This window comes from Pan troglodytes, chromosome 1 (assembly GCF_028858775.2).
Source record: "Pan troglodytes isolate AG18354 chromosome 1, NHGRI_mPanTro3-v2.0_pri, whole genome shotgun sequence".
In the NCBI taxonomy this organism is placed as follows: Eukaryota; Metazoa; Chordata; class Mammalia; order Primates; family Hominidae; genus Pan; species Pan troglodytes.
The window spans coordinates 166,154,948-166,182,714 of record NC_072398.2 but is presented as its reverse complement, the minus strand read 5'-3'; the positions used below and the strand labels follow the sequence as shown (position 1 = coordinate 166,182,714).

The following is a 27,767-nucleotide window of genomic DNA, read 5'->3' as shown; positions in this document are numbered from 1 at the left end:
AGATATTAGTCTAGTTTGTAATTTACTACCATAACATATATACAAACCTATTATTAAAAAGTTAAAATTTAGCAAAACTAACATACATACTTACAGACCATACATGGCACTATTCAGTCAAAAGAAACGTAAACCAAAATAAACATGCAGTATTAAATCATAACTGCATAAAATTAACTGTAGTATGTACTGTACTACTGTGATAATTTTGTAGCTACTTCCTGTTGCTATTGCGGTGAGCTCAAGTGTTGAGAGGATCCACTTAAAATGCTGTATGTTGCTAATCATCTCCATGTGAGCCATTCATCTCTCCAGTAAATTGCTTATTGCAGTAAAAAGTGATGTCTCGTCATGCTTGCATATTTTTCATCATGTTTAGTGCAATACCATAAACCTTGAATAACATCCTACGATCCATAAAAATGCCACTAGTGACACTAGAAGTGCTCTCAAGAAACAATGTCATGACATTGTAAGAAAAATTCGAATTGCTTGATGTGTACCACAGATTGAGGTTTGTAGCTGCTGTTGTCCACCATTTCAGACAGATCCATATTGTAAACAAATGATGTAATTTATGGTATTGATAAATACTACAGTACTGTAAACGTGTTTTCCTTATGGTTTTCTTAATATTTTCTTTTCTCCATTTTATTGTAAAAATACAGTATATAATACATGTAACATACAAAATATGTGTTAATTGTTGGCTGTTGGTAAGGCTTCTAGTTAACAGTAGGCTATTAGTAGTTAAGTTTTTGGGTAGACAAGGGTTATACATAGATTTTCCACTGTGTAGGGGGTTGGCACCCCTAACCCCCATGTTGTTTCAAGGGTCAACTGTACTAGAATCCTTACACCTAACTAATACATAAAAATATACTGATATACATTTTCAAGAAATGTGTATTTCTAGCATCATCTAAATGTGGAGTTGGAGTTTATTAAACTCATTTATTTTGTTTGACATTATTTTTAGTACCAGAGGTAAATAAGCTTTGCTTTTGTTATTTGGTCATAAAATATAAAAATCTCAATAAAAATATTGATAACAGGCCAGGCGTGGTGGGTCACGCCTGTAATCTCAACACTTTGGTGTTGAGCCAACACTTTGGCCAAGGCAGGGGCATCACGAAGGTCAGGAGTTCAAGATCAGCCTGGCCAACATGGTGAAGCCCCATCTCTACTAAAAATATTAAAAAATTAGCCAGGCATGGTGGTGCGGGCCTGTAATCCCAGCTACTCAGGAGGCGGAAGCAGGAGGATCGCTTGAACCCGGGAGGTGGAGGTTTCAGTGAGCCGAGATTGCACCGTTGCACTCCAGCCTGGGCAATAGAGTGAGATTCCATCTCCAAAAAAAAAAAAAAAAAATAGGTAGATAGATAGATAGACAGACAGACAGATAGATAACAGTGTTTCTGGAAAAGAGATATGGAATTTGGTTTTTCTTGTGAAGATGAATTCTTTCCTGGTTCAAGTGAGAAGGTTGTATAAGATGTCCTTTCATTCTCTTTTAGTTCTAAAGTTCTATGGCTCTACAATAGTTTTTTAAAAACCTAATTGAACAACTAATAGCAGGTGAAATGTGATAATTTTAGTCAACATCCATAAATAATTCATAAGTACACTAGATGTATTGAAAAATAAGTATTTCTGTATTCTTTATTTTTATTTTCGTGTACCTCTCATTAAGTACTCCCTCCTTTGTTTTTGTTAAATAGGCTGCCTCTAAGAATCAAACTTCACTCTTGGGAGAACCACCAAAAGAAATTCGGCTCAGTAAAAATCCATACTTGAATTTGGCAAGTGTGTTGCCCAGTGTGTGCTTATCATGTAAGTAGGGGCTCAGTATTCTTGTTGTGGAGTTTTACTGAATACTTTTCATAATAAGTTTTACTTTAATTTTTGACTTCATGGAAGCAAATAATACCTATTGACCAAATTAAGGCCTAAATTATTCTTTAAATTGAAAGAATAATTAAAACTAAGACACTCAAAATGCATGCTATTTTATTTAAGGAAAACATTACAACTCATAGAGAATCATTTTTCTTAACCAGAAGTTTAAACCTATAAGTGATCTTATATATCTTGAGTATTTGAATACTCCCAGAATGTATGAGCTACCAATAATTGGTGGAAGTGGAATTCTCATTTACATTTTGGAGGAACCCCTCAAGCCTTCAATTACTATAAATCAACTATTCATTCAAATATCGTTTTAAGAGAAAATCACAAATATGATGTGCTCCAGGCACAAGGATGTTCACTGCAACATTGGTTGTAAATAGTGGGAAAACTGGAAAATACTTAATATTTGTCAATAGGGGAATGCTTAAATAGTTCATCATAAAATTGAATACTGTGCAACTTTTTTTTTTAAATAATTGAGGGATATCTACATATACTGATATGAGATGAACTCTAAAGCATATTTTGGCAAATATATGCATAAAATGATTCCATTTATGTTTATTTAAAGTTATATATCCTTACATGTATATACTTGAGAGTGCAAATGCATGAAGTAAATCCAAAAAAGTAAATTCTAAACTATTACCTCTGGGAAGAAGAATAGGATTAAATGAAAAGAGATGAAAGATGAATTTCATTTTTAATATACATCCTCTGTATTTTATGAAATATCCTTGAATCCAAACATTAATTTGTAATTTTTTTTGAGCTGGAAAAAAATGTAAAGGCACTTCTAGTATACCTGTTATATATTGATCTGGTCTAAAAATTGATGGTGACAATTATTACATTTATAAGAATGGTTAGTTTACATTTTGTATGCCTTGTTTTAGAGACTAGACACACACACACACACACACACACACACACACACACACACACACACACGTTTTGTTTTTTTGAGACAAGGTCTCCCTCTGTCACCCAGGCTGGAGTGCTGTGGTGTGATCTTGGCTACTGCAGCCTACACCTCCTGGGCTCAAGTGATCCTCCTAACTCAGCCTCCCGAGTAGGTGGGACTACAGGCATGTGCCACCATGCCCAGCTAATTTTGTGTGTGTTTGTGAGACAGAGTCTTGCTCTGTCACCCAGTCTGGAGTGCAGTGGCATCATCTCGGCTCACTGCAACCTCCACTTCCTGGGTTCAAGCAATTCTTATGTCTCAGCCTCCCAAGTAGCTGGGATTACAGTCATGCACCACCATTCCTGGCAAATTTTTATATTTTTAGTATTTTTATAGAGATGGGGTTTCACCATGTCACCTAAGCCAATCTCGAACTCCTGGGCTCAAGTGATCCTCCCACCTTGGCCTCTCAAAGTGCTGGAATTACAGGCATGAGCAACCGTGCTCAGCCAGACATATATGTTTTTGAACCTTTCCACCAAAATTATTTATCCATGGGACAGGTGTCCATTTTAAGTTGTTCCAAATGAATAAGACAGTATTATATACTTCTCAGGGGAAAATTATTTAGTTATATATTGGCAAACTAAAATTTTGTTCTATTTGATAATGTGCTGAGTTAGAATTTATAATTTATAATAAAATATAATTTGTTTATAATATAACTTATAATAAAATAATTTATTTAAAATAACCTAAATAAAATATAAAATAACCTAAATAAAATAAACTTGTTGATTCTGCCTTTAGCCCCTGCAAGTAAAACCACTCTTCATAAGACTGGAATTGCAAGCAGCATTCTGGATGCAATCTCTCAGGGAAATGAATCACAACACGCATTGGAAAAGTGCATTGCTTATTCTCCACCTTTTGGTGATTATGCACAGGTAAATAATTCCCAGGTTCTGATGATACTCAGAAAAATTGGTTCAATTATATATTGAGTTCACTGAATATGAAATTGTGATTTCTATATTATTAACATAGGCAAATCAAATTGCACTGATCTATGTATTTCTTACTCATCATTTGAAATTTGGGAATGTGTTCAAGACATTATTTAGTATCATTTTGCACTAGATATTTACCTCTCACTGTTTACCTAGTGGTTGGCAAACTACAGCCCATAGAACAAATCTAGTCCACCACCTGGTTTTGTAAATATATTTGTATTGTAATACAGCCATGTCCATTCATTAACATATTGTCTATGGTGCTGTCATGCTTTAATAAAAGAGTTGAGTGATGACAACAGAGACTATGTGGCCTGCAAGACTAAATATTTACTATCTGGTTCTTTATAGAAAAATGCTGCTAACCTCTGGTTTGCACTAGTGTAGACCTAAGAAACCCAAGGGAATGCCTCTGTTCTTCTCCACTGATTGTAGATGTAGAAAGATGATCATATTTATAGACACTACTGTGCTAACTTCTAAACCAGTCAATCAATAACATAAAAATATTATGTTCATAAGATGTCCTGTGTCATTACTTAAATATTTCAGTTTTGCTTTGGCCCTTCTTCAGCTTACTCTTAGCGGTGTAAGCTGAATATATATCATGTTAGCCCTGTGTGATTATGGAATCATAAGAGTCCACAAGAGTCTTATAATTATCAGTCTGACTCTTACTTTCCTAGAACAGCCAGCTTCTTCTCAGATCTATCCTGTTCGTTGGAGTCTTGTCTCCACTTTGATTTCCTTGGAGCAGCTTTGTGTTTGCCTGACCCATCCCTAATAAACTTAGAAAAGAAAACCACTTAGAACAATTGACACCCGATTATAAGAGTACTAGAAACAGCCCAAGTTCTGTAAAAATGGTGCAGCTGGATATTAGTGAAATATTTGCCATCTCTTATATACCTGGGACAAGACGGAAAAATATGGGTTGGGTAGATGATGTAATTAGGTGACAGTATATCTATATTTAGAGAACAGTGATCACAAATTGCTGCAGTCTGAAGGCATTCTCTTATATTGATTCATAAGAGTCATCTTCAGTCCTTTATTAGATAACATTTGAAGTAATGACTTAGATAAAGACATTAATTGTAAAATTTACAAGATATAGTCCTGTACAATTCCAATTTGTTTCTTTTCAAGAAACAAACTTTTTATAAACAGGAGAAGCACAATAAATTTTTTAAAAATTCATTAAATACATATTTAAGCTTTAAAAATTTTTTGAACTTTTATTTCTTTTTAAATTTGCCTTTTTCTTAGCATTTTTGCTTATTAGATTACTGTAATTTATTGTATACTTATATCCATAGAAAGACTTTCTCACTCACACATGGAGAAATTCTGTGATAATGATGCCTTTTGCATTACTGTATGTCTTCTGCCTCCACACTTGCTTGCCCAGAGATATGGTGGGGAAATGAATCCTCCCTGCACTGTTCAGTGTCTCCTTTGACAGTCCCTGCTTCTAGCGCACGCTTGTTCATAAAATGGGATTTGTTCTCTCTCTCGTGTTCTTTCTTCCTTATAAACTTAATTAAATGTTACTAATGGAACATTAAAGTACATGGAATTAAACTAATGGAATACTAAAGTAACCATTATAGAAAAAGGTGGTCGTGTATTAGGAATTCCTTTTACTATTTCCACTGCTGGGATGAAGGAAGAGGTCTAAGGGAAAGGAACCAAAAGTGTTTGTTTTCTTTTTAACACTTGCTATATGCTTTGTGACATAAGTGATTACTATTTCTAAAAACCCTGTGAGATTTAGTAAACTGGCTAGCCATATGTAGAAAGCTGAAACTGGATCCCTTCCTTACACCTTATACAAAAATCAATTCAAGATGGATTAAAGACTTAGATGTTAGACCTAAAACCATAAAAACCCTAGAAGAAAACCTAGGCAATACCATTCAGCACATAGGCATGGGCAAGGACTTCATGTCTAAAACACCAAAACCAATGGCAACAAAAGCCAAAATTGACAAATGGGATCTAATTAAACTAAAGAGCTTCTGCACAGCAAAAGAAACTACCATCAGAGTGAACAGGCAACCTACAGAAGGGAGAAAATTTTTGCAATCTACTCATCTGACAAAGGGCTAATACCCAGAATCTACAAAGAACTCAAACAAATTTACCAGCAGAAAACAAACAACCCCATCAAAAAGTGGGCAAAAGATATGAACAGACACTTCTCAAAAGAAGACATTTCTGCAGCCAACAGACACATGAAAAAATGCTCATCATCACTGGCCGTCAGAGAAATGCAAATCAAAACCATAATGAGATACCATCTCACACCAGTTAGAATGGCAATCATTAAAAAGTCAGGAAACAACAGGTGCTGGAGAGGATGTGGTGAAATAGGAACATTTTTATAGTGTTGGTGGGACTGTAAATTAGTTCAACCGTTGTGGAAGTTGGTGTGGCGATTCCTCAGGGATCTAGAACTAGAAATACCATTTGACCCAGCCATCCCATTACTGGGTATATACCCAAAGAATTATAAATCATGCTGCTATAAAGACACATGCACATGTATGTTTATAGAGGCACTATTCACAATAGCAAAGACTTGGAACCAACCCAAACGTCCATCAGTGATGGACTGGATTAAGAAAATGCAGCACATATACACCATGGAATACTATGCAGCCATAAAAAAGGATGAGCTCATGTCCTTTATAGGGACATGGACGAAGCCGGAAACCATCATTCTGAGCAAACTATCAGAAGGACAGAAAACCAAACACCACATGTTCTGACTCATAGGTGAGAATTGAACAATGAGAACACTTGGACACAGGAAGGGGAACGTCACACACTGGGGCCTGTCGTGGGGTGGGGGAAGGGGCAGGGATAGCATTAGGAGATACACCTAATGTAAATGACGAGATAATGGGTGCAGCACACCAACATGGCACATGTATACCTATGTAACAAACCTGCACGTTGTGCACATGTACCCTAGAACTTAAAGTATAATTTAAAAAAAACCTTGTGAGATTTAAATGATCACCTTCATTATACAAATGGAGAAGGGATAAATAATCTCTCCAAGTTCATACAGTTGGTAAGTGATTTCTTGATTCCAAAGGCCACATTATTTATACCATTGAGAAGTTTCTTCAGGCATGGAAGTAATATCTCAGAGAAACTGTGTAGGCTGCTCTGCTTATGGATTAGGAGAGATGAATATGTCAAGGCATAGAGGGACAAAATAATCTTTATCTCCAATAAAACTATCAGATTTAAAAACCTAATTGGCATTCCCAGTATTGATGTTGTTGCTTGTATCATACTATCTCCCTACAGATAACCATTATTAAAACTGGACTAGGCTGGGCGCGGTGGCTCACACCTGTAATCCCAGCACTTTGGGAAGCAAAGATGGGCAGATCACAAGGTCAGGAGATCGAGACCATCCTGGCTAACATGGTGAAACCCCATCTCCACTAAAAATACAAAAAATTAGCCGGGCGTGGTGGTGGGCGCCTGTAGTCCCAGCTGCTTGGGAGGCTGAGGCAGGAGAATGGCGTGAACCCAGGAGGTGGAGGTTGCAGTGAGCCGAGATTGCACCACTGCACTCCAGCCTGGGCGACAGAGTGAGACTCCGTCTCAAAAGAACAACAAAACAAAACTGGACTAAATATGAATGAAAACCAACTACTTGAAAGCACTAGAGAATGAATGACCAAAAGCAGGCAGAAATGGGAGAATTATTCCTTGAAACAGGAAAACATCACTGTATGGTATTTGTGTTTCTGTAGCTTTTTGCCTAATACCACTCCCTAGATGGAGAAAGCTGCAGTCTCACTAGCTTGAGGAGTCAGAGGACAGAGTTCAGGACTGTTAGCAAGGCTGTTAAGTGAAGGGGGGAAATCGTGGAAAAGAGGGGGTTGCATAGGAAGGAGTCTCAAAATCTATGTGTAAACTTAACCCAAATACTGTTGGCTGGCCCCTAAACTGTGTTTGTATGAGGAAAACTCCAAGGGACCTGGTAGAAAACAGCTGAAAGGCTGAAAGAACTGAGAAGAGATTCAACTCCTCTCCAGCACAGAGGAGACAGAGTTTGGAATTTGAGTTCAGCAAAGTTAACTCCTTCTAGAACAAAAATCAACACTCATCAGAGGAAGATAATAGAATCTGTAGGCTCTACAATATATTATAGTAATCAATATGTCCAGTAGAACAAAATTACTAGATAGTTGAAGAAGCAAGAAAATGTGACCCACAATCAAGAGGAAAAGTAGAAACGACCCCAAGGTGACCCAGATGTTGGTCTTGTAGACAATAACCATAAAACAGCTATTATAAATATGTTTAGGAACTTAAAAGAAAATAAAGTAATAATGAACAGGTATGGAATCTCTGCCAAGAGATATAAACTAAAAAATAACAATTTTGGAACTGAAAACTATAGTATCTGAAATAAATACACTAGATGGGCATAGCAGAAGATTGGAGAGGCCAGAAAAAAAAAGGTTCGGTTAACATGAAGACAACTCAATCTGAAGAACACAAAGAAAAGAGATTTTTAAAAGCCCGGTGAACATATCCTCAGAGACCTGAGGGAAAATATCAAGCAGTCTAAAATGCATGTAAATGGAGTCCTGGGAGAAGAAGAGAAAGATAATGGGGGCACACATTGTTTGAAAAAATAATGGTCAAACATTTTCCAAATTTGCTTCAAAAAACTTACAGATCTAACAGGCTCGGAGGCCCTCCTGCAAAGCAGGATAAATAAAAGGAAATTTTTACCTAGGCACGTTATAATTAGTATGCTGAAAACTATAGTTGTAAAGAGATAATCTTGAGAGCACCCAGATAAAAACAATGCACGTTGTCTTAAGACAGGTTTCTCAATCTTGGTACTATTAATGTTTGGGGCTGAATAATTCTCTCTTAAGTGGGAACGGCTATTCTTTGATTGTAGGAGATTTGGCAACATCCTTGTCCTCTAACCCCTAGATTGCCCCCGCCAACACACACACCATTGAGAACCACTGTGTTAAGCCAACAGTAAACATGCAGGTGACTAAAAAAGACTATATATTTTCTCTTAATTTATTTAAAAGCAAAAATTGTAACATAGGGTTTATAATGTATATAGATATAGTATATTTGATAGCAATAGTGTAAAGGACAATAAGGTAAATGAAATTATGGTTTTGGGGTTATAATATTTTAGATGAAGTACATCAAAAGTAACTCTAAGTAGGTTGTGATAAGTTGTGGAACGCATATTGTAATCCATACAGCAACCATTAAAAAATTATACAAAGAGATGTAGCTAAAACATGAATAGTTTAATTACAATGAAATTATGAAAACATTTGATTAAGCCAAAATATGCCGGGAAAAACAAAAACAACTAGGTCTAATAAAAAACAAATATCCGAATGGTAAACCTAAATTGAACAGTAGTAATAATTATATCAAATGAAAATAGACTGCATGCTCCATTTATAACAGATTTTCTTTTTTAATATTTAAACATTTTTAATTTTAGGTTTGGGGGTACACGTGAAGGTTTATTACATAAGTAAACACGTCACAGGGTTTTTTTGTACATATTATTTCATCACCGAGGTATTAAGTGCAGTACCCAATAGTTATCTTTTCTGCTGCTCTCCCTCCTCCCACCCTCCACCCTCATGTAGACAGCAGAGTCCGTTGTTTCATTCTGTGTGTTCATAAGTTCTTGTCATTTAGCTCCCACTTACAAGTGAGAACACGCGGTATTTGGTTTTCTGTTCCTGCATTAGTTTCCTAAGGATAAAAGCTTCCAGCTCTATCCATGTTCCCACAAAAGACATGAGCTCGTTCTTTTTTATGGCTGCATAGTGTTCCATAGTGTATAGGTACCACATATCCAGTCTGTCATTGATGGGCATTTAGGTTGATTCTATGTCTTTGCTATTGTGGATAGTGCTGCAGTGAACATTTGTGTGCATGTGTATTTATGATAGAATAATTTATATTCCTCTGGGTATATACCCAGTAATGGGATTGCTAGGTCTAATGGTAATTCTGTTTTTAGCTCTTTGAGGTGTTGCTACACTACTTGCCACAATGGTTGAACTAATTTACACTCCCACCAACAATGTATTAGTGTTCCCTTTTCTCCACAACCTCGCCAGCATCTGCTGTTTTTTGACATTTTAATAATGGCCAATTCTGATTGGTGTGAGATGGTATCTCATTGTGGTTTTGATTTGCATTTCTCTAATATTCAGTGATATTGAGCTTTTTTTCATATACTTGTTGGCCACATAGTATGTCTTCTTTTGAGAAGTGTCTGTTCATGTCCTTTGCCCACTTTAATGGGGTTGTTTTTTTCTTGTAAATTTAAGTTCCTTGTAAGTGCTGGATATTAGCCCTTTGTCAGATGCATAGTTTGCAAAAATTTTCTCCCATTCTGTAGATTGTCTGTTTACTCTGTTGATAGTTTCTTTTGCTTGCAGAGGCTCTTAATTAGATTCCACTTGTCAATTTTTGTTCTTCCTGCAATTGCTTCTGGTGTCTTGTCATGAAATCTTTGCCCGTTCCTATGTCCAAGGAACCATATTGCACTAAAACCACCAGTAAAATGTTGAATAGAAGCAGTAGAAATATATATTCACACCTTGTTGAAACTCTGTTGGAACAGGCACATAGACCAATGGAACAGAATAGAGAGCCCAGAAATAAGGCTGGACATCTGCAACCATCTGGTCTTCGACAAAGTTGACAAAAGCAATGGGGTAAAGACTCCCTATTCAATAAAAGGTGCGGGGATAACTGGCTAGCCATATGCAGAAGATTAAAGTCAGACCTCTTCCTTACACCATATACAAAAATCAACTCAAGATGGATTAAAGACTTAAATGTAAAACACAAAATTATAAAAACCCTGGAAGACAACCTAGGCAATACCATCCTGGACACAGGAACGCACAAAGATTTTACGACAAAGTATGGCCCATACACAAAGGGAAAGTAATTAATAGAAACTGTCCATAAGGAAGTGTAAACACTGGACTTACTAGACAACAATTTGAATTAAAGGGAGCCATGTCTCAGGAACTTTTAAAAAGTATGAGAGGCCAGGCACGGTGGCTCACGCCTGTAATCCCAGCACTTTGGGAGGCCATGGCGGGCGGATCATGAGGTCAGGAGATCGAGACCATCCTGGCTAACAACAGTGAGACCCCGTCTCTACTAAAAATACAAAAAATTAGCTGGGTGTGGTGGTGGGCGCCTGTAGTCCCAGCTACTCGGGAGGCTGAGGCAGGAGAATGGCGTGAACCCGGGAGGCAGAGCTTGCAGTGAGCCAAGATTGCGCCACTGCACTCCAGCCCGGGCGACAGAGCAAGACTCCGTCTCAAAAACAAACAAACAAAGTACGAGAACAACATCTCATCACTTAGAGAATATCAATAAAGAGAAATTATTTTTAAAAATCAAATATAAATTCTTGATTTGGAAAGTATGATAACAAATGAAAAATTTACTACAGCACAGCAGTAGATTTGTGCAGGCAGAAGAATCAACAAACTTAGAATGTAGGTCAATTGAAATTATCCAGTCTGAGAAACTGAAAGAAAAGAGAATAAAGAAAAATGAACCATAGCAATGTAGGCAAGGATGTGGAGAAATGGGAATCCTCATACAGTGCTGGGGGTTGGTGGGATGTAAAAGGGCGCAGCTGCTTTGGAAGAGTGTGGCAGTTCGTCAAATGTTAAACATAGAATTACCAGATGGCCCCAGGATTTGACTCCTAGGTGTATCCAAGAGAATTGAAAACTTGTGTCTGTACACAAATGTGTACATGCATTGGCACAGCAGCATTATTCATAATAGCCAAAAAGGAAAACAACCCAAATGTCCATCTAGTGATGAATGAATAAACAAAATGTGGTAATATCCACGTGATGGAATATTATTCACTAGAAAGGAATGGAGTACTGATCCATGCTACAACATTGGTGAACCTTGGGAACATTATGCTAAATGAAATAAGCCAGACAAAAAGTCCACATATGATATTCCATTTATATGAAATATCCAGAATAGGCAAATCCATAGAGAATGTAAGTAGATAGTGGTTATTTGGGGCTGGAGGAAGGAGGAGTTGGGGAGTATGATTAACAGGATTTTTTTGGGGAGGGGAGAGTGATAAAAATACTCTAGAATTCAATTGTGGTGATAGTTGTTCGTAAGTTGGTGAACCTTGTGAATCAACAAATTTTGGACTCTTTAGAAAATAAGCTTCAACTGTACTAAACAGAGAATAGCATTTTCATTTAGTGTTTTAGAGATCCTAAAAGTAGTTAGTTATGAGCAAACAGATCAGATCAGTTTTTCAAGATCTAGGTCTAATTAGAAATCAGTTTTAAATGGACTACCCCTTCCATTTCTCTAGTCAGTTGTAATAATTAATTAGAATTGCCATTGAGCTGTGAATTTTCTCAAAAACTGCATGTCTTGAATATTTGAACTATGATTGGGAAAACTTAAATCAGAAATAAATTATTTAAAAATTTGTAGTATACACTCTAGCAGTTATTAATAGCATTATAGTCAGCTATGTAATCCTGTCAATATGAATGTACAAATTGAGTTTGAAATTTCAGATTCTGAGGTCCTTCTATGTCAAATGGTTGGGAGAAGTCTACCTTAAAAGAGAAGCTTTTGAGCCCATTTATTAAATGTCTATTAAACACCTAAATCTAACATCTAATTATAATCAGTCAAAGACAAAACATTTCACCCTTCCCTTCTTAATTAAAATAGGTAAAAATATATCTTAAGCACCTTTCCAGTTTGACATAGTCCCAATAATGTAAAGAAAAATGTAAGAGGTTTTTCAGCTGTTTGATATGACTGTGTAAGTTGTGATTTTTTTTTTTTTTTTTTTTTTTTTTTTTTTGAGACAGCGTCTTGCTCTGTCATCCAGGCTGGAGGGCAGTGATGCAATCTCAGCTCACTGCAACCTCCACCTCCTGGGTTCAAGTGATTCTCCTGCCTCAGCGTCCTGAGTAGCTCGGATTACAGGCACCCACCACCATGCCCAGCTAATTTTTGTATATTTAGTAGAGACAGGGTTTCACCACATTGACCAGGCTGGTCTTGAACTCCTGACCTCAAGTGATCTGCCTGCCTTGGTCTTCCAAAGTGCTAGGATTATAGGCATGTGGCACCGCGCCCAGCCTGATTTTTGTTTTTCATTTAACACTTGCCATATGTGGCAGTTGTCCAGCATGCAGCACAGCAGTGTTATCTACTTGCACGGTGTGTTCTTGTGTTACCCTGATTCCAGGGATCTCCCCTGCCAGGAGGCTGACTGCCTGTTCCAGGGAATCAACCACAGAATATATGATGAGATGATGTGATGAGGGGAAGAGGAAAGAATAATGAACAAAAGACCTGGAAAATGAATGCTTGGTCCTTTCATATGGAGCCTAATGCTGCCACCCAGTGGTCAAATAATGCAGACAGACTTGCCAAAAAGTACATTGTGTTATGTAATGAATGCTGTGTGGATTTTTGTATGGACCGTGATAGATCCGAATCGTGTGACAAACACCTACCATACAAAATATGTTTTAAAACATAAGCCTACTTTAAACAACAATTATGGGAGCACAGGTTATCTATATATTAACCCTAGACAATAACTTGGAAAGTACTTTTAAAAAGTGATTTTGGTTAAAAACTGGAAGTAAGGACAGCAAGCTGTTGAAATGTATTTCGGCTGGGCGGGGTGGCTCATGCTTATAATCCTAGCACTTTGGGAGGCTGAGGTGGGTGGATCACCTGAGGTCAAGAATTCAAGACCAGCTTGGCCAACAGGGCGAAACCCCGTCTCTACAGAAAATACAAAAAATTAGCCGGGTGTGGTGGTGCACGCTTGTAATCCCAAATACTCAGGAGGCTGAGGCAGGAGAATCGCTTGAGCCCGGGAGGCAGAGGCTTTAGTGAGCCGAGATCCCGCCATTGCACTCCAACCTGGGCAACAGAGCGAGACCCTGTCTCCCAAAAAAAAAAAAAAAAAAATTAGTGCTGTGCAATACCTTTTTGGGGATGAATCGTTAAATCCAAAGTTAGGACTTAACCATTACTCATATGAAGAAAAAGACAAGTAGCTGAGAGGCAAATATGAATATGAACATTGGAAACATTTGTTATGTATATATATCAGAGACATTTTATTATATCATTAATGTCACAGAATGAAGCATATTGATTTTGAAACATTTTTAACAATGGGAGAAAGTTATATTTTTAAATAAAAATTTAAAAATGTTTAATGCAGAAATAATAAAATTAATTCATGTTTCTGTAGGTCTGAAATCTAAAAGCTGGACTTGAAGCTGTAAGAAAGGGACATTAGGGGCTTGATTCAGATCTCAGGAGAACTAGTGCAATCCCATTTTGGTTCTCCGTATACCTGACTCCACTGAAGAGACAAGACTTAGAAAAGGTGAAGTGGGGCTGAAGGTAAGGGTGAGACTGAGGAGTCCTTGAGGCAGAATTTTCTGAAAACAAATTTCATTTTGTATTTAAAGGGCTACCTGCTAGATGCTTATATTCTTTTCAGAAGAACAACAATAATAAATATCTTTAATTGGGCTGATAGCAGATGAGCCTAATGGAATTCACTGTTGACATTAACATATCCCAAAGGAATCTTCTGAGGGATAGTCAAGATTCCCCTTTCCCCAATTCTTACGATGGCTTTGAAAACTAGCCACCAGTTCAATTATTGACATGAGCTTAAAAATTGAGCTTAAGATACATTGTATTAAACTGGCAGTCAACAAATGATATTGTGACATTCTGTTTCTACATTCACTTGGAAATCAATGGGATAAAAGAAAGTCTACATTTACATGAAAATAAAAAGATTTGCTTTAATAAAAGAAAATTAACTTTTTAAAATCCAAGAATAAAATAGCGACTGCATAGAGAATGGGTTTCATAGTAGTTGTGTGCAAAAGATTGGATTGGTGAGCAACATTTAAGAGAGCCAACTAATTTGAAATTCTAACGAGAGGGCAGGTGCCCAAAGCGAGAAGCACATTAACCTTTGCTTTGGTAGGCTCTAGTAGATTACGGTGTCCAGTTTTTCCGTGTCAGAGTGTCAGAGACCATGGCCCATGACTATTTGCTGAAGGAACTGGGAATGGATGCTTAGAAAATATTTTTTGAAAGGTATTCATTTACTCATTCAACCAGTATATACTGAATGTCTACTATATGACAGGACTGTTCTAGGCACTAGGGATATGGCAATGAACAAAACATCAAATCCTTATAAGAATGGAACTTACATTTAGGGGAAAAAATTAGTAAAAGGAATAGTGATCGCTGCAGAGAAAATAAGGTGGAGGCTAAAGAGTGTCTGGGAAGTCTTGGAGTTTAAATACATGGTCAAGGAAGGGTTCATAGTAAAACTGATTCTTGGGCAAAGACAGAACTTTAGGGAGTATGCCACATGAATATCTATGTAAAGTACATTCCAGGGACAGGGAACAGCAAGTGCAAAGGTACTGAGGCAGAAACATGCTTGGTCTGTTAAAGGAACAGCAAGCAACCTTTAGGGCAGAAGAAGAGGGAGCAAAGTGGAGAATAGGAGACGATGTCACAGTGGGGTCGGGGAGGCAGAGGGCACAGACAATTTAGGACCTTTTAGGCCCTTGTAAGGACTTTGGCTTTTACTCTAAGATAGAAAGCCACTGGGATGCTTTGAGTAGAGGGATAATTGACTGTATTTATAGTTTAACATGCCTAGCTGCTGTGTTAAATAATGAATGTAGAACATAGCAGGGTCAGTTAGGGAGCTGCTGCGGTACAATCCAAGTAAAAATGCTGACTTGGACAAGCCTGGAAGCAGCAGAGGCAGTGATATGTGGCTGGACTGGAGACATTTTTGGAAGCTGGAGTCAGTGGGGTATACGAGGGTAAGAGAGGAGCCAAGTCCCCAGGAGTTTTGGCCTAGAAAAATGAATTTGTTATTGATTGAGATGGGTAAGACTGTGTGGGTGGAGCAAGTTTTATGGGTACGTTTTAGACATAAGATCCCTAAGTGAAGATGTTCCTTTATTGGTGTTCATTATACAAGTCTGGAGGTGAGGGGAGAGTTATGGGCCTCTAGAGGTACATATTTGAGAACCATCACATTCCTGTAAATCGCTATAATTGTGAATTGCATGAAATTGGATGAGATCACCAAGGAAGTGAGGGTAAGTAAAGAGACCAGGGGTTAGTCACTGTGCGTCTTAAGATTTCTCTTTCGATTTTGTTTTCTTGGTGAAATAGAAAGCAAAGCATCAGCTGAGAGTGAAGATGAGGGTGTATTGTTGGAGCTTCGAGAAAAGAGAAGGCTTGAAATAGTCACTTAGGGGAGTGGAGATCAGTGGGCAGGGTAGGGTGGGGATATAGTAGGATTGCCCAGGGGCATGAGGGTGAGGGGCCTCCGTTGAAGTTATGCCCATTCTGATAAGGAAATATTAGACTTGTAGTTCCAAAGTACAGAATGGAACCACTGGGTGCAAACTATTCATAGAGTGGTTTCAGCCAACCCTAAAAAAGACCCTGCTAAAGATGAAGTCCTCTAAAATGACTAGTGTGTTTGATTTCCACCTGAATATTAGACATGTAAAACTAGAATATTATAGCTTCTCTAAAGGTCTTCCTTTTGTTTGGTATTCAAAGCATAAATGCTCATCAAAATTGTTTTCAGATTTTCTAAATATACCACTTTGTTCTGTCTCATCTGTAAGTTTCATGCTACATTTTAAATCAAGTCTTAAATCACATATAATCTGTGTGTTTGCTCACATGCATGTGTCTAATAGGGACAAGTTCAATAGCCTCCTGGTGAGACCTAATAATGCCTGTCTCCTTCATTGCCATACTTTTTACAGAGCTGCTTATTAATCTTGCCATATTCCAAGATCAAGGGTATGGTCCTGTTTACAGTCCTTAGCCTGGCGTTCCAGCCCTCCATGACTGAGGCCAGCTTCATTTTTCTACCTCATTTGCCACTGCCCTCTTCTGCCTGCCAGCTGCTACCATCACAGGCCTGGCTTTTTTGCCATCTGCCTTTGCACAGGCCCTGCCTTTCTCCTGGAAGGGTCACCACCTATCTCCTCATGTCCATATCTGACCTCATCTCCAAATCCTAACTCAGATGCTATCTTATCCATGAAACCAGTGCCTGTACCTTTCAAACCCACCCCCCCACCCGCCCATTTTCCTTGTCTGGAAAAAGCTTTAGCATTTCACTTCTATTTCTCTTTTGTCAAAGTGACAGTCCCCTTTTAGAATTATGTTTTGCATTCCTCTTCCTTCCCCTCCTAGGATATGAGCTATGGGAGGGCATAGTCCAAGTTTCATTCATCCAGGTAAACCTCATAGCACACAAGCCCAGTGCCCGCAATAGACCACTTATGAAGGAATGGATGTCTAGATCCTACAAATACAAAATAGAAGGAAAAATATTTGCTAACTTTATATTCTTTCCCTCTTTTGTGTTTTGCTGTGGTTGTGGTTGTGGTTCTTATGTAGGAATTTATTTCTCCCAGAGCACTGAGCTTTCTTTCAAAATTTTAAATCATCATTCCCCATTCACCAGTCCTTACACTAGAAGTTAGTTATCTTTGATAGGGCGTATCAGAAGGATTACCTTTCTCCCAGTATCACATGGGCTATAGTGAAACTCATTTTCTTTTTTTTTTTTTTAGGTTTAAATTTTTAATTGTGATAAAAACATAAAATTACTATTAAAGTGTACAGTTTAGTAATGTTCAGTATATTTACATTATTTTGCAACAGATCTCTAGATTTTCATTTTACAAAAGTAAAATCTGATAGTTAATAAACTGCACTTTTCCCCCTCCTCTCCTCAGCTCCTGAAGAGAACATCATTTGACTTTCTGTTTTTATAACCGGGACTAACTTTTATATCTCACATTGGTGTAATCATACCATGTCTGTCTCTTTTTGAATGTCTTATTTTACTCAACGTAATGTTTGCAGGCTTTGTCTTTATTGTAAGATGAGTGACACCCACTTTCATTTCCTGTTCTAATATTTTCCTGTGCTGCTCAGTGAAGTTTTTTGCTGATTTCATAGGTCTCAGTTGGTTCTCACTGTGACTGGTGTAGCACCATCGGGAAGCCCTTTGAATAAAAGAATGTAATACATTTCCTATCTGGCTTCTGACAGTGAAGATGGTATAGAAAGACAGAAACCCAGGCTGTTGCTTTGCTGCATGCCAAGACATGAAAGAATAGATAACTACATGGCAAGAAGAATTGGGGAAGGTGGGTGAGAAGAGCAGGAGCATCCCAGATCCCAGAGTGAGCAGTCTGCTTCCCTCCCCCAGTCTTTGGAAAATCCCATTTGTAGAATGGACTGATGACTTCTAAGAGGGGGAAAGCTGCTAAAAAGAGTTCTTTATACCTGAAGTAAGGTCTGATGGTGTTGGTGGCTGGGGTCCAACATTCAGAAAGATCACCTATCAGCGAAGGGGCCCTAATGAAGAAGGCAGCTGGAGAGAATAACCAAGAGGCTGGAGACTGGGAGGAAGGGTTTTTGGGGCAGAGGCTCCACCTAAGAGGTGAGCAAGCTGTTTGGTGCAGCAGCCCTTCTCTAGGGCTGAACCCCTCGTCACCATCAACTCAGCTTTGACAACTATCAACTTACGGCAGGTCTCCTTTCATCTACCCTCTCACCTGCTTCCCTTCTAACATTCTAGCACAAACCCCAGACATACTTTACTACCAGGAAAAAAATGTCGAGGCAGAAATTCAAGCCAGATTCTTTGCCCATCAGCTTCACTCTGTGAAACATTCCTTTACACTGGGCTTGTGTGAAGACGCTTTGTATTGGTCTGTCCCCACAGTAAGCCACTTTGAAATGAGATACCAGAGGACGCAGCGTTCTTTCAGTCTTGTCATCCCTCTTCCTAACATGGACCACTGAGAACTACTTTAGCAAGGAGTTGAGAGAGACCTATCATCTGTTCCCTCTGAGGCTGGCTGCACTTTTAAAAATTGTGACCGTTGTTGGTTCAAAAACGATTGCAGTTTTAATTGCAACGTGAGAAGGCTCCTGTGTGTTACTGGAAGCTTTACTCATCAGTCATTTCTAAGTTCTTGCATATTAAGTCACATAATTCTGCATTGATAAAAGGTTGCTGCACTTTTGTAAAAGCTGAAACTAAGGCATTAAGCTGAGCAGTGCTACACCATCTGATTTACTGTGCTGATCACTGTGACCGCTTGTGAGGACATGTGGCCCACTTTCAGGTCAGAATCTCTGGGATGGTGCCTGAAAACCTGCATTTTAATATGCTCGCCAGGCGATTATTGTGGAGACCAAAGCTCTGAGTTTCCCATTGCTCTCTAGAATGTTTCATGTTGTTTTCCTTGATGTCATTTGTCAGTTTCTACACCTATTGATTTATTCTCTCACCACTCCTCTTGTCACCAGGCACACTTAACATCTAATTCAATATGCAGCTTGATGTCTTAGCCACTCCTCCTTCAGAGGAATACTGACATTCGGTGTTGATATTCTGAGTCCGTGGGTTTAACTAGCTGTGATCAGCAGAAGCAGCTGCATGCAGTGCTCTAATTTTTTCTTTTCCCAAAAAGTTGGGGTTGGGAGTGAAGGTGCTGAGACTGGTTTGTGTCTTGCAGAAATTCCAAAGGCGATGTTGATACAGAAATTTAAAAGTCTTATTTAACAAAGGGGTTTGTGTATTTTTTGATAGTTTGGGTATTTATCCTGTTATTCTATATTCACCAACTCAAAGTGGAATGCTTTTCTTATAAATATCTTTAATGAATAAGCCAACTTTAGATTTTAAAACTAGCTGCAATTTTATTTTCTCATAGGTATCATCTTTAAGAAATGAAAAGCGAGGCTCATCATATCTCATCTCTGCCCCAGAAGGTGGTTCAGTGGAATGTGTTGACCAGCATTCTCAGGGCACAGGAGCATATTACATGGAAACTTACTTAAAAAAGAAGCGAGTATACTGAGTTAAGCTCTCTCCTAATAACCCCCTAAGGTTCTCTGCAGTATCTCTGCTGTTCATCGCTGCCTTAACTTCATTCAAACTAGCCATATCCTTTAAATACGGGTTTATAGTTTCCCAGAAGGAACTGTGTTGTGCAGCAGGCAGAAATGCCAAATAAAAAATAGCAATAAGAAGAGACATCAATTGAGGACATTTTCCACTAGAGTCAGATGCATCTTAATCAGTGTGCTAACTTACAATCCATTGGAGAAACTAACAATGTTCCAATATTCCTTGATTTAGGACTGGGAATAATTCTGACACCATATATAAAAGAAGTTTGAAGCAATAAATGGGAAACAGTGTTGTTTCCTGAGCCTTAGAAGAATGAGTTTCTTATAAGCCAATGTGCATTTCAATTTACTTTCCCTAGAAGTAATTGCATTTATAGATTTTTAGGACTTTTCCTAGAACTACAAGGGTGCAAGTACCAAATGTGCTGATGGTAATATTATAAAGATGCTCTACATGCACACTCAATTACGCCCACACCAGCCATGCAAAATTAAACCCGGTAAGAGAGTGACAGTGATGTCCAAGGTATCCACTACTACCGATGCTTTAAGATGTTGTTTACCATTTATACCTTCTGTGAAAAATAGAAGGTATTTTAAGAAAAGTAGCTTTGGTGATCTAATAAAGGGTTTGGCAAACTACACCCTGGGTCCACATTTGGTCTACCACCCGCTTTTGTGCTGCCTGCAAGCTAAGACTAATGTTTACATTTTTAAATGGTTGGAGGAAAAAAGAAAACTTATGACATGAAATTTATATGAAATTCAGATTTCAGTGTCCATAAATAAACTTTTATTGGGACGTTGCCATGCTCATTCATTTACGTGTTGTCTGTGGCACTCTTATGCTACAAGGGCAGAACTGATTAGCTTCAACAGAGACTGTATGGCCTACAAAGACCATATGGCCTAAAATTTCGAGTATCTGGCCATTTATATAGTTTGCTGATCCCTGATCTAATAGCACTAATTCTAATAGCAACTATTCCTTTCAATTCACCTAAAGACAGACCTTTAGCCTTTAGACAGACTTGTAAGTGGAAAGGAACACGTGTTTCTGTGCTCATTTCATAGCATAGACTAGTAATGATCTAATGACTAGAATGGGGCCTATTTTGATCACTAAATGCCCTATTATTTCCACAATATAGTAAAGCAGTCAATACTGCACTTTCTGATGGAGTCTTAAGGAGTCACAGTAGTTATAACCATTTTGAGCTAATAAGCTATACCTCACTCTCTGCTTTCTCTCTCACTCTTTGATAGTGTGTTAGGGTGAAAAATCAGTTATTTAACCCAATTTACTTGTGAAAGAGGTTTTATCTTTATGGACTATGACTTTTGACATCACCATTTCTTGAAGACCTTGGTATTAAATGCATGAGAAACCTTTTGCCATCTAGAAATTTCTAAGTTTGTTTATGTTATAAGACTGTAATTAATTGATAGGGAATTTGGGATCTCGATCCGGGGCTTTTTGAAATCAGATCATTAAATATCTCGTCACTTTGGGGACTTGTTATTTTTAACTATGATGTGGATATCCTGTTTTAATTATGAAGTCTAGAATTGGTACATATGTTGTATGCTTTGTAAAGAATTTCACTTGGTCTAATTTATTGCATATACTAGCTTCTGTTGGAAAATGACTGACAGCTAGAAAGTTGTTTAAGGTAATTTCTAAGTAAGTATACTACCTATAAATAACTGATAAGAATTAGGCATCATTCAGTGATATAGCAGATGACTAATGGGTTTTTCAGGCCCTGCACTTCTCTTTCCCATTTTCCTGTTGCATTCAGCCTCTTCAATGCTTAGTCACACCTCCACTATAGTACAAACAAACAGAAGAAAGGAAAGATGGTGAATTTTGCAACAGAGCTGCAAAAAGTCAAAGCAGGAAGAGGTTGAAGGAACTAAAACAAACAAAGGTGTCTGTCTGGACTACAGCACAGTGGACAGGCCATCCATACTGGCCTGTGCCCCGTTATCACTGGGCACAACAGTGAAGTGCAAATCAAGTGGTGTTTGTTAGTAGTAAGGACCAGAACCCACCCCTTCCTCCCCCCAAAACTATACTGTTATTTTTCTATGTAAGCAAATTGTTTGAAATGCTTTGAAAATGAAATCTTAATATTAAAAGGCATATGCATGTAAAGTCTTTAGTATATTTATTTGTATAAAGAGTAAACAAAGTGCATATAGAGTGGCCACAGGTTTGACACAGAGACCTTGGTGATGTAGGCTATGAACAAATTTAAATGGCAACTTCATTGCTGCCACTGAACCAATCCTGAATTTGGGCTCAACAGGTGAAAAGTAACAATATCAAACGAATACTAAACAGCATAACAACAAAAAGATTTTCAGACTCTTGGTCATGAAGACCTTAATTGTTCACATTGAATCAGTGACTAAACATTTTTGATTGATTACCCAGCTACCTCCAAGCAAACTGAAAACTGTCTAGTGGATCCTGAAGTCCATAGTGCCTCTAGCCGGGTCTTTCCTTTCAAGTGTTGCACCATAGGGTGATGATGGTAAAAACAGGGATCAACCCTTGTAGATCGGTGGTAAGTATGGAAACACTCTAAGAACAGTGCAGCGTATGTGGTATTCAGACTGGTTGCATACAGCATTCAAAACCAGTGCTGGAATTTGCCCCAAAGTGGTAGAGTTATAAAAGGATATACATTGACGTTTCTTAAAAGCATGTGTAATAGCATCCAGGTTCTGGGAATAAGTTCTGATTAAAGGTATACTGCTTAGGAAAGCACTGGCACAGGCTTAGTTCTTGAGAATTAACATGCAGCAAATTATCTATTCCACAGCTATCCCCCCATGTAGAACCAGTTTTCTCAAAAATGGGTGCTAGTGGTCACCCAAAGGAACAGGAGCTAAGCCACTGGAGAAACAAAGTTTAAGTCCTACTGGTGAGAGAATACAGTCATTTTTGTACAGAAACAATATATACTACCTGGTATCTAATATTTTAAGAATGCATGGTCTAGTACTGTATAGATACTGAAATTTGAGGGCTAAGTCCATCAATCTTTATCTATGATTAATGTGCCAGCAAAACATTTCAGATCAGCTGGCAGCAGGGAAAAGCAATCATCTTCAGACATTATTTTGGTCAACTCCTCTTGTTTTCAAAAATCCCCTTTTGGTAATGCAGTTGTGATGGTGAACTAGCCAGATGAAATGGTGGTATATTCTTTCCACAAGGAGGAGTGCTTAAGTGCTTTCAAATATTTTGGTTGTCATTATGTGTCACTAAGTTACTGGTACCAAATTTAAAGAGGAAGTCCTTACACATATTAAGCACTACAGTGTGCCTTATACATGTATATGTACTGAAGTATGAGTTCAGTGACTTTTTGGACAAAACACAAACTTTTTTCATTAGAAATTTTTAAAAAATGACTTGGGCATTTGTTGCAGGAGAAGGACTTGATAATCTGTGGAATTTAAATGTTATTCATGCTTCTTATTTTAAAAGTGCTTCAAATCCTTCAATAAGGTTCTGAAAGCTTGTCCGATTGGATGGTTGGAATTCCCAGCATTTCCTCATAAGTTGATAAACCTGTAAAAAGAAAGAAGTAACAACAGTAAAAATGTTAGATTTGGGAACTTTAAAAAATAACAGAAATATCAAGAGTAAGAAAATAATTTTGGAAATGCAACGACTTTTCCTTAAAGACTGGAAAAACAAAAGTATTTGAATAGTTTAAAACACAGAAAATGGGATACAACTCTAGTTCATAAATAATATTTTAACATTTGAGAAGCTCAAGGGTTGACTGGCTGCAATAAAATCCAGGTCATTCCTGTAAACCAGTTAGAGGGTGAAGCAGAAGCTCAGATCAGACTTGAACTTTCCAGACTGGCTGCCTCACTCTCTGACTCATACTGTTCAGTGTGTCTTACACAGTCTCAAGAGTTTAGTATTAAAGGCTCAATTCACTTAGAAAACTGAATTATAAATGCTAATAAGTGGGATAAACTTACAAAAAATGCAATTATATGTATTTGTCACACTAAGGCTACACCAAAACCTGTCCCTCTGGGGCAAGCAAGTGGATAAAGAGGGGCTGGCTTTTGGAGGGAATCCTTGCTCTGAACCTAACTGGTGGCTATCATCTAGCCCCAAAGGTGATTTCTCAGTTATCTTATGTGAAATTCAGCTTCAGAAAACTATTTTACAAGGACTTCACTGTATCATTTCCTCGCTCTCCCCTCTACCCATTGCTGGATAACTCAAGCTGCGAAAACATAATAGAAATGGAGTGTTATTACTGTGATGTGGCCCACAGATACCTCATCTGGACAGTTAGGTGGGCACGGCAGGCGTTTTCCTTCTTTTAATGTATTCACAAGTCTTGTGACTGTCATCTGGCCATGGGTTGGGCCTATCATTTTCAGGAACAACTATATAAAATAAAACCAAACAAAACGTTTAACTTTGCAAGTATTTACATAAATGCCAAACAGATTAAGGTGAAATTTCTACAATCAACTGGAAATTTAAGTAGCAATAAAAAGGCTTTTCTCCTTAGTAACTTTAAATAAAAATCCAAAATCCTTATTAGCTTTCAATGATCTGTCTCTAACCAGTGTCTTAGACTCTACCAACCGCTCCTTGTGCTTGTGCTGGTCAAGGAGTCTGTTCCCAAGAAAATGATCTGATTTAGGAATGAAGGAGGCACAGACAAGGCTGGTCCCTACCCAATGCTACCCCACTTAACTTGCTCATTTTCCCATAAAACTGCCCTTCATCTCTACACAGATAAGATCCTTGAGAGTCAAGGTCATCCTATAGAACTCTGGGCTCATTGTGAAAGCAAGACTTGAGAGATTCACAAATAACTGTCAAGTAGCAAACCAAGTTAATGGGAAAGTGACACTTTCCATTATAATACATTGATTGGATTCCATTTAAAAACAAAAGTTAACCAAGCAGAGGGATGGACACATTTTAAATGGGTACTGGATTCAAATGAAGAGAAAAGTAGGACTTACAGCCATGGGACTAGAATCTGAATCACAGTAAGTCAGCAGCTCATGCAGAGTGACTCCAAAAGACCAGACGTCAGAGGCAATATAAAATTTCGATTGCATTAAACATTCTGGAGCATACCTTGAAAGGAAGCAGAACACAAAACTTCATTTCCTGGGAGGCACACTCCATCCGACATTACAGGATAACTGAAAAATCACCTCTTCGGTTTTTCTTATAATTTAATAGAGCATCTGACTGTGTATTATATATTTTACACGTACCATGTATACGCTGCTATGGTGCACATCTGACCTATAGTACGGTATCCTTTACAGGCTCTCGGTAGCACGTATCTGCCCTAAAATAACACGCCAAGTCTGTGCTCTTCATTTCACTGAGAACATGCTCTCAGGGTATGGGAGGAGGTGGCCATGTAATGATAAGCCCCAGGTCTGATTTGCCTGCAGGCTCTAAATGAGACAGCAGTGGCCTCACTGCACAATGTGGCATCGCTGTCCAATCCTCTTCCAGCATTGCCTACTTTGCTGAATGACACCCACTTGCCCAAGCCAAAAATGAAGGCATTCCACCGCACCCAATCTCCTTATACACTCCTTGAACCTACTCACTTCTCTCAAATCCTACTGTCACTATCCCAGTCACTGTCCTAATTCATGCTGTCACTAGCTCTAGCCTGAGCTGTTGAAGCAGCCAAATCAGACTCCCTGGCTCCAGACTCCCTGGCTCCAGACTCCCTGGCTCCAATTTTGTTCCCTTCATTCAGTGGTGGTCTTTTTAAAACAAAGTCTCCCTCCTTAAACTCTCCAGCAGCATCCCATTGTTCTTGAGATGAAGTCCCAGCTCCATGACTCAAGCTTCCTCCTGCAAACCTCCTATTCCATGATCTGACCTCACTGAGGTTCAGTTCCTGGGAAATCGACTGCTCTTGTCTCATTCTTCCTAGTCACGCATGCTGTCTAGCAACCGTCTGTCTAAACCTGCATGAATCTTTCAGGTTTCATCTGAATACTCACGACTTCCAGAAAACCAAGCCCGAACCCTTCTGTATGTTTCCTGCTCCGTGCCGTTGGCTGCCTAGCGTGTTAAACTCTAAACTCGGCCTACTTGTTCACCATATCTCCAGTACTGGCACAAAGCAGGACCTTGATGCATTTTCTTAAATGAATGAATGAATAAGTTTAGGCTCCATAAGTGGGAGAGTTCTATGTTTGTGTCCATGTAGGATGCACCTAGGGGAGTGCTGATTGGTTATGTCGTTATGTGGTTACGTGGCAGGGTGCGGTAGAGATGTAAGCAGCCTCTCCCCTGGACAGTGTTCCCGGCTGAGACATGGTTGTAGCCAGTGTGTGGCCTTCTAACCTGGGGACCTCTGGTGATTCATGAGACAGCCAGGTCTCCCGTAGGTTTTGCTCTGCTCTGTCCAGGAGTTCCCTGAATCTGCAACGCCCACTCTGTCCTACAGCCTCCCTCTGCAGGTATGTGTTTAAGAAAGGAACTAGATTCCACCTGCTCACAGTTTTAAGAACTGCATCAGATGAATGCCCTCTCCTGGGAAGCTAGGAATGTTGAGCTGGTGGTTAGATTTCTTTCATTCCTTGGAAGACGGTGTCATATGAAGCTCAGTCATTTATATAGGCTGCTTTCAATGAAACAGGCTGAAAGGTGTGTTTCTTGAAGATAAATATCAATCAATTCCAAATGTTCTAAACCTTCTCTAACCTTGAGTCAGGCCAGAGGAATGAGACACATTAATATAGCCAGAAAGGGCCTATTAAAACAGTGTAAACTCTATGAAGCATTGATAAAACCTAGTGGTTTGATTCAGTTACCAAAACACAGGGCTGTCCCGGTCATCCTTGACGGTGTAATACTCCTTATCGGTTTCAATTGCTTTGGTTAAACCGAAGTCTCCAATTTTCACTTGGTGTTCACTCTCAACAAGGACATTTCTTGCTGCCAAGTCCCGGTGAACGTATTGCCGAGAACCCAAATAGTCCATCCCCTGAGAGAGAGAAGTAAAAGTCAAGCACATTGCTAAAGTCACTTTAGATTGTATTATCTATCACTTCATCAGAAAAAATAGAAATGTCATTTCATTCACATATCACTGACAATTTTTTTGGTTCTGACTTATGCAAGAATATTAAGAACAAACTGATTCAAAGAAATGCACATTAAAATAACCATATTTAAATCCGTTTACTTTCTTAGTAGAAGCTAACTTTTCATCTAAATAATGCAGAGAAAAACAAACAGTATAATTATCATAAACTTACCCACTTAGAGTCAAATTACAAACCAATTACCCAGGACAGAGTGCCTGATGTCTTAATCTGTAACATGATGTCTTTATTTTTTACCTTACAAATCTGAACGGCATATTTTAGCTGCTGTTTGAGGTTAATTTTGTTCTTATTCTTTGGAAGATATTCCTTAAGGCTTCCCGAAGGCAGAAATTCCATGATGAGCTTAATACCATTTCCTCCTGTTTAGAAAAAACATCCATCAGTCTGAGGCTGCCAAATGAGGGAACCATGGGAGAGGCAAGGGCACAGGATATGAGACAGAGGCCCTGAGGTGACGCCAGCTTTGCCCCTTCATTACAGGCATGTTACTTGACCTCTTATGCCTCAAGATCCTCAGCAGTGAATGGAGATGGTAACAATGGTGTACCTACCTCACAGGCATAAGCACTCACTGAGATAACAGTCAGAGTGCTCTGTAAACCACAGGCAAATGACTGTTTTCAAAAATTATCATCAGCTGTCAATTTCACTACCATGAGTAGATGCTGGCTTGCAAATAAGATACA

The 27,767-nt window shown here is 38.5% G+C and overlaps 2 protein-coding genes across 13 annotated transcripts in view; one reads left to right on the top strand and one right to left on the bottom strand.

The window, feature by feature from the left end:
- Positions 1-25,073, top strand: part of RAVER2 (ribonucleoprotein, PTB binding 2) — a 90,882-nt gene extending 65,809 nt beyond the window's left edge. For 3 of the 7 annotated variants that reach the window (XM_009459807.4, XM_009459821.5, XM_524729.8), the window contains 3 exons: positions 1,722-1,833; positions 3,629-3,765; positions 19,734-25,073. In XM_009459807.4, coding sequence (XP_009458082.1) covers positions 1,722-1,833; positions 3,629-3,765; positions 19,734-19,880 — 396 coding nt within the window. In that variant the 3' untranslated portion in view covers positions 19,881-25,073. Of the gene's footprint in view, positions 1-1,721; positions 1,834-3,628; positions 3,766-14,170; positions 14,326-17,964; positions 18,156-19,733 lie in introns of all 7 variants that reach the window. The other 4 variants (XR_682955.5, XR_010153689.1, XR_010153688.1 and 1 more) reach the window with 3 other exon arrangements.
- JAK1 (Janus kinase 1) overlaps positions 22,087-27,767 on the bottom strand; it is a 232,444-nt gene continuing 226,763 nt past the window's right edge. For all 6 annotated transcript variants that reach the window (XM_063801056.1, XM_054683940.1, XM_016919919.3 and 3 more), the window contains 5 exons: positions 27,316-27,440; positions 26,785-26,957; positions 24,955-25,072; positions 24,253-24,363; positions 22,087-23,518 (listed from right to left, as the gene is read on the bottom strand). In XM_063801056.1, the coding sequence (XP_063657126.1) occupies positions 23,423-23,518; positions 24,253-24,363; positions 24,955-25,072; positions 26,785-26,957; positions 27,316-27,440 (623 nt within the window). In that variant the 3' untranslated portion in view covers positions 22,087-23,422. The remainder of the gene's footprint in view (positions 23,519-24,252; positions 24,364-24,954; positions 25,073-26,784; positions 26,958-27,315; positions 27,441-27,767) is intronic.